The following is a 7,648-nucleotide window of genomic DNA, read 5'->3' as shown; positions in this document are numbered from 1 at the left end:
ACCACCATTATCAGACTGTCCTGTCCCCCAGTACCTAAACAACACAGAGAACAGACCACCATTATCAGACTGTCCTGCCCCCCAGAACCTAAACAACACGCTGTCCTGACCCCCAGTACCTAAACAACACAGAGAACAGACCACCATTATCAGACTGTCCTGTCCCCCAGTACCTAAACAACACAGAGAACAGACCACCATTATCAGACTGTCCTGACCCCCAGAACCTAAACAACACAGAGAACAGACCACCATTATCAGACTATCCTGTCCCCCAGTACCTAAACAACACAGAGAACAGACCACCATTATCAGACTGTCCTGCCCCCCAGTACCTAAACAACACAGAGAACAGACCACCATTATCAGACTGTCCAGTCCCCCAGTACCTAAACAACACAGAGAACAGACCACCATTATCAGACTGTCCAGTCCCCCAGTACCTAAACAACATAGAGAACAGACCACCATTATCAGACTGTCCTGACCCCCAGTACCTAAACAACACAGAGAACAGACCACCATTATCAGACTGTCCTGCCCCCCAGTACCTAAACAACACAGAGAACCAGACAGTCAGACACTGTGGTACAAACATCCTCCTAATTTATACACATAGTCCTATGTTTTACAATTTTAAAGACAAATTCTGAAAGATGAGCATACCATTATACAGAATGGGCCATTTACAATCATATTGTTTTATTATATGATGACATTTTAAACAAAAAATATGACTGATTATTGTGATACATCTATAGTTCTCATTGAATAACATCCATGAATGGAAACATACATTCTGATGAACATGATTAGATGCAATTTCTCATTGTTGTTTTTTATCTCCATATCACCTGGTAAAATGGTCAAATCTCTCACCCTGTGGTCAGTGGGGTGCCGTCCACCCACTTCCAGGTCCCCTCAGTAACTGAGTCAGTCAGACCAATCCAGGCTCTCAGGTGGAGGTTGAAGACAAATGTCTGTTGTTGAGAAAGATAAAGATAGTACATTTTAAGATATTTATAAAATACTGCACACATATTAGTGTACTGAGGAAAATTATATTTGCTCCGACTCTGTCTCTCACCTGTTCCTCTCTGCTGTTTATGATCACCAGGTCTGCTCCTCTCCCCTGACAGTCCTGTCTGCTCTTCTCCCAGGTTTTCTCCTCAGTAGAGAGGAAGTACAAACTGGAGTCAAAGTATCTCCATCCCTCCTGACAATGCTGCTCTGTTGAAGAGTAAAGGTGAACATGTTGAGAAACTTACCCTGTATCTTTAAACTCATGAACCCATTGATATATAATTACTGTTGATTTTACTTCTAATTTATCACAGTTATAGCTCACCAATCACAAAAAGCTTTGCCTGAATATGGCCTTTCTCTTTAGTCAGGTTGTTGTATCTGGTCTGTAACTGGTCTCTCTCTTTAGTCACGTTGTTGTATCTGGTCTGTAGCTGGTCTCTCTCTGCAGTTGCGTTAGTCTTATAAAGGGAACAACTCCGTGACAAGTTGTTCCTTTTATCCTCAGAATCTTTGATGGCTCTGTTATCTATAAAGTATAAACATATAGTTACCAGCTAAAACACCAGTTAAATAGGCTTAGTAACCTACACTTCTTACAATTAGGTGATAAGCAATAAACTTGGACACAAACTCACAGTAGACAGACAGGCCTATGATCCCAGCCAGTAGGACACACAGCAGCCCCAGACACACTGCAGCAACTAGGAAGGGTCTGTTCCCTGAGCTATCAGGATCTGTGGAGACATAAAATATAGTGTTATGTTTTGTGAGTGTGTGTGTGTGTGTTACCAGAGTACTGGTCTCCTGGTCCATTATTAGGAGCAGTGTCCTCTGTCTCTTCTCTCTTGGTGCTGGTCTCACCGTCTCTCAGGGTGTCTGCACTGACATAGATATCCACAATCCTCTCCTCCATCTCACCTCTGTTAAACTTGACCTCTTGTTCATATCTGGTTCAGCATAGATGACCTTTGACATCTTCAACAATACCTGGGTCTTTCTTTCCATGTAGGTCTACTATACATTAAGTCTCTGCTTCTAGAATTAATGTGGTGGTCTTCCAACATGGCCGCCAGGAGGCGTCGTACGTCAACTGCAAACCCTCTATACGTTAAGTCTCTGCTTCTAGTGATTTCTCTGTCTCTGAGTCATCAGTGTGTCTCTGTCTGTGTGACTGATGTAGGTCTTAACTCTATGGAAGTATCAACAAAATTACACGGGAAGTTGTGGCTATAATAATACAAAAATGTTTACAATTTTGAAAACTTGTGTGCGTAGTTGTGTGCGTAGTTGTGTGAGTGTGAGAGATTGTTACAGTGGTTATTGTTAAAATATATTCTGCAGCACAATATAAATCATTCCATGTCTCTACATGGTCATCTTGTCCAGAGTGTATCTCAACACAGTCCTCCTGTCCAGGGAACGGGACTTGCTATTTGTAATGATGGACAGGACACTATCATACCAGGAAGATATAGATCATAGAGGGGAAGTGGACAACAAAGGCTAGTTGTTAACATTTATTCAATATCATATGTAACAGTCATATATGAGCATTTGATGTTGTGCTTATACGTAACTTGACAACAAAGACTGACTGTCAAAGAGTATTAGGACACACAGCAGCCCCAGACACACTGCAGCAACTCCAGAGGGTCTCTTCCACCACTGAACATGTACTGAATCACACATTATTAAAGATCTTTAGTAATGTGTTTTACTGTATCATCCAGGATTGGGACAAATAAAGCTAAAGTACTACAGGATAAGCTCACTTGTTTAATATATTGTGTGTAGTTTGTGTGTGTGTGTGTGTCTGTGTGTGTGTGTGTGTGTGTGTGTGTGTGTGTGTGTGTGTGTGTGTGTGTGTGTGTGTGTTTACGTGTGTGTGTGTGTGTGTGTGTGTGTGTGTGTGTGTGTGTGTGTGTGTGTGTGTGTGTGTGTGTGTGTGTGTGTGTTTGTGTTTGTGTGTGTGTGTGTGTGTGTTCGTGCAATCTTACCTGAAGCAACAACTCCATCTCTTGGACTGGGCTTGAAGGCTCTTACATTGGAATATAATTGGCCATCAATGTCTGTGTTCTTCATTGCATCAGGCTCATCGTCTTCAAATCCATCTGAGGTTTCATAGACTCCCTCTGACATCTTAACACACTTGTGGTCAAATACAGTAACTTCTACTTCTAACCTCAACTCTAATGTACGTTTGTAGCTGTGTCTTCTCCCTGCACTGTCCTGGGTCTGTGTGACTTTAGGTAGTGAAACTCTTTATCAGTCAACTACAGTGAAAGGGAAATTGTGAAATCAACACAACACTGGCCAACATGTGACTTCCACCAGCCTTAGTTTGATAATATACTACATGATATGACCTTATATCATGCTATGTGATGTATGTGTGAATTCACAGTGTCCCAATTCTTCATGTTCTAAAATAATTTGGGATCCTGTTAATTGACATATACACTACATATATCCTGACTGAGTTTACAGCACCCCCAGCCTTCAAATGGAGAACAAATTATGGCTCTCTGTATGTGAACGGTGGTGTAGGGGGAGGTTGTCCCTAGATGTTGATCTTAGGTAAATTTTATATTTATTCCATAAATGGTTAAGGTTAGGATTGGGGGAAAGAAACCTGATCCTAGATCTGTACGTAGGGGAAACCTCCCCCCGTGTTGTGACCAGCCACCAATGGCCATGTAGGGGTCAATGTTCTATCTATGCTGACAGTGAAGAGTTACTCAGAATGAAAAAGCAGAAGTTCTGACAATATCTCCATAGTTTCAATTTTAAGGGAATAGAAAGAATAAAAAACCCTTCACATGTATTATGATAAAACATTAATATCTCCACCCTGTCTTTTAGTACAACATAACATATACATACTGGTTACATCTAATGACACAACTCTCTCTGCACTGATTCCACTGTTCCACATGACATCTACCTACATGAACTATTATACAACTCTACAGCTCTACTCTATTCCACAGGAGGAGAGAAAGCATCACACAGATCCTAACATACAGGGACAGAGTCAAAGGTGTCCCTCTGGTGGACATAGTACTAACTACAGGTACAGCTGTAGTGTTGGTGACAGAGACCTGGGTGGATGTAGTACTAACTACAGGTACAGTTGTAGTGTTGGTGACAGAGACCTGGGTGAATGTAGTACTAACTACAGGTACAGCTGTATTGTTGGTGACAGAGACCTGGGTGGATACATTACTAACTACAGGTACAGCTGTAGTGTTGGTGACAGAGACCTGGGTGGATGTAGTACTAACTACAGGTACAGCTGTAGTGTTGGTGACAGAGACCTGGGTGGATGTATTACTAACTACAGGTACAGCTGTAGTGTTGGTGACAGAGACCTGGGTAGATGTAGTACTAACTACAGGTACATCTGTAGTGTTGGTGACAGAGACCTGGGTGGATGTAGTACTAACTACAGGTACAGCTGTAGTGTTGGTGACAGAGACCTGGGTGGATGTAGTACTAACTACAGGTACAGCTGTAGTGTTGGTGACAGAGACCTGGGTGGATGTAGTACTAACTACAGGTACATCTGTAGTGTTGGTGACAGAGACCTGGGTGGATGTAGTACTAACTACAGGTACAGCTGTAGTGTTGGTGACAGAGACCTGGGTGGATGTAGTACTAACTACAGGTACAGCTGTAGTGTTGGTGACAGAGACCTGGGTGGATGTACTACTAACTACAGGTACAGCTGTAGTGTTGGTGACAGAGACCTGGGTGGATGTAATACTAACTACAGGTACAGCTGTAGTGTTGGTGACAGAGACCTGGGTGGATGTAGTACTAACTACAGGTACAGCTGTAGTGTTGGTGACAGAGACCTGGGTGGATACATTACTAACTACAGGTACAGCTGTAGTGTTGGTGACAGAGACCTGGGTGGATGTAGTACTAACTACAGGTACAGCTGTAGTGTTGGTGACAGAGACCTGGGTGGATGTAGTACTAACTACAGGTACAGCTGTAGTGTTGGTGACAGAGACCTGGGTGGATGTAATACTAACTACAGGTACAGCTGTAGTGTTGGTGACAGAGACCTGGGTGGATGTATTACTAACTACAGGTACAGCTGTAGTGTTGGTGACAGAGACCTGGGTGGATGTAGTACTAACTACAGGTGCAGCTGTAGTGTTGGTGACAGAGACCTGGGTGGATGTATTACTAACTACAGGTACAGTTGTAGTGTTGGTGACAGAGACCTGGGTGGATTTAGCACTAACTACAGGTACAGCTTTGGGCTGTAGAGCTCACAACCACCTCCACAGAGTCTTTCAATGAGACCAGACTTACACCAACTTTGCCTGCCATTTCCACTACCATCAGCTCTACATTCTTTGAACAGCAGGTGGTCTTGCAGGCAACCCGGGTCACATTCTTGTCACTGGGGCCCACCACTGTAGAAGTGTTGAGGGTCCCGTCACCCTGCCATAGGGTGAAGATGCCTCTCCAATTGACACCGATGGTGAGGTTAGCGGAGGGCTCCCAGTTTTAGGAGCTGCATGCTAACGGGCAGTCAGAGGAGTCCACTGAGGTGTAATAAGAACTGGAGACTGCGTCCAAGTCACGCCTGCTCCCGTTCTACCCCCTGGCGCTCGAGGGCGCCAAAGCTCACAGGCATTGTGCACACCTGCCATCATTATGCACACCTGCGTTCTCCCGTCACGTCCATCAGCAATTATTGGACTCACCTGGACTCAATCACCTCTGTCATTACCTTCCCTATATCTGTCTGGTTCCCCGCTCTGTTCCCTGCTTCTGCATTAATTGTTTTTTGTCTTTGTATACTCGTGTGCTGACGCTGTTCCTGTCCTGTTACCTCTCTGTTCTGCATTAAGTGTTCAACTCCCCGTACCTGCTTCTCATCTCCAGCATCGGTCCTTACAGAATGCCGAAGCCATCATATGAAGCATCGGGGAGTGCTGACGTTCTCGGTTGGTGGTGACGTCGGGTCCGGGGCCCGACACAGACGGAATCGGGGGTGCCTAAAGCCAGCTCGTCGGGCTGTCACGCCCTAGCTGGCTTGAGAGGCTTCTTGCTCCGGTTTGCTCAGAAGGCGCCCATCCCACATCAGTCCTAAGCCGGATCGTCAGGTTTTTACGCCCTGCCGGCTCGTCAGGCTGTTACGCCGGATCATCCGGATCTCACGCCTCGGCTGGATCGACAGGCCTTCATGCCTCAGCCGGTTCGTCGGGGTTTCACACCCAGCCGGCTCACACCCAGTCCAGCGCCCGTGCATCGGCCGGCCCGTCAGGCTCGTCCAGGTGGGACCCTGGGTGGCACCCCTAGAGGGGGGGTACTGTCCCGCCAGCTCCCGCGCTCGAGAGCCCCAGCATTGCGCACTTCTGCCATCATTATGCACACTTTCCTTCCCCCCTTCAAGCGCATCAGCAATTATTGGACTCACCTGGACTCAATTATTGGACTCAGCTGGACTCAATCATGTCATTACCTTCCCTATATCTGTGTGGTTCCTCACTCTGTTCCGTGCTTCCTCATTAATTGTCTTTTGTCTTTGTATACCCGTTTGCTGACGCTGTTCCTATCCTGTTACCTGTCTGTTCTGCATTGTGTTCAACTCCCCGTACCTGCTTCTCATCTCCAGCATCGGTCCTTAAAGTTGTTTTCAAGGTATTCACATTCTCATACGCAGATTCATGGACATCTATATCCGGGTTGCATCCGGTTTACACAGGCCAACATCACATGCGCAGTAGCACTCAGTGTGCACACGGAGCAGCGCAAGCAGCGACGACATTATTACATCATCCAAAAACATGGCAGACATTGAATGAATATGAAATTAAAAAAATTATTGGCCTCAAAGACAATTATTTAAATCATTTTATGCATATTTTTTGCACGAAGGTGATGATAGAAGTGTCTTCCTAAGAATGTTCAAATGTGACAAATTTGTCTTTGTGGCTTTGTATGGAAATTGTGTTCTGGGCTAAGCGACCGTTAAACTGCAGTACTAAAAAAAAAGAACCCTGGTAGACAAGAACCCTGGTAGCCCACACTCGGGAGCGGTAAAATCTATCACCTGGAGGGAGGAAGGAAGGAAGGGGAGAGGGGATAGATAGAGAGAGAGAGAGCTTAGTCAGACAACTGATTTAGCTGATAACAACTGGTAGCTTACAGCAACCAATTCATTTCAAATCAGTGGCTGTGAGGGAGAGAGGATATGAGAAAAGGAGGACATTTTAGAGTTTTGAAAGAAGACCCTTACCTTGCTGACAAGGAAGAGATGCAGGAATGCCTTGTTCAAGTCTGCGGCTCCAGTGGCCTCGGCCTCCATGGTCAAGGTGACGTCCGTTCCTGACAGGGTGCTGGTGGGTGCCATGAGGCTCACCGTACCATTGGCCGAGCTGCCCCCAATCACCATGGAGATGTTTACAGGGATTGGCCATTTCCACAGTAAAGGGGACGGAAATGGTGGAAATCTATGTCTGTATCTTAATCAGAAGTTTTAAAGGGGAAAATGTTTGTGCATGAGTGAAGGCTCCTACTCAGAGGAGGGGGAGGAGATCTCCTCCTCAATGAATTTCATAATAATTTTTGGACCAAACTATACTAAATGTGTTAGTCA

At 45.2% G+C, this 7,648-nt stretch overlaps 1 protein-coding gene across 1 annotated transcript; it reads right to left on the bottom strand.

Moving 5' to 3' along the window:
* Positions 1–620: 620 nt before the first annotated feature.
* Positions 621–3,281, bottom strand: LOC129841606 (CD209 antigen-like). The gene is made up of 5 exons (XM_055909986.1): positions 3,024–3,281; positions 1,662–1,760; positions 1,349–1,552; positions 1,088–1,230; positions 621–980 (listed from the first exon to the last, which is right to left on the bottom strand). Exons 1-5 carry the CDS (start codon positions 3,163–3,165, stop codon positions 876–878), a joined length of 693 nt encoding a protein of 230 aa, XP_055765961.1. The 5' UTR covers positions 3,166–3,281; the 3' UTR covers positions 621–875.
* Positions 3,282–7,648: the final 4,367 nt, after the last annotated feature.

This window comes from Salvelinus fontinalis, chromosome 42, assembly GCF_029448725.1.
Source record: "Salvelinus fontinalis isolate EN_2023a chromosome 42, ASM2944872v1, whole genome shotgun sequence".
Lineage (NCBI taxonomy): Eukaryota > Metazoa > Chordata > Actinopteri > Salmoniformes > Salmonidae > Salvelinus > Salvelinus fontinalis.
This window is presented reverse-complemented; position numbering and strand designations above follow the sequence as displayed.

Excerpts from the sequence above, each read along its gene's own strand:
- LOC129841606 (XM_055909986.1), bottom strand. The coding sequence starts at position 3,165 with ATGTCAGAGGGAGTCTATGAAACCTCAGATGGATTTGAAGACGATGAG. Across the intron at positions 1,761-3,023 it reads AGATGGAGTTGTTGCTTCAG|ATCCTGATAGCTCAGGGAAC; the intron begins GTAAGATTGCAC and ends ATGTCTCCACAG. Across the intron at positions 1,231-1,348 it reads GGCAAAGCTTTTTGTGATTG|AGCAGCATTGTCAGGAGGGA; the intron begins GTGAGCTATAAC and ends ACTCTTCAACAG.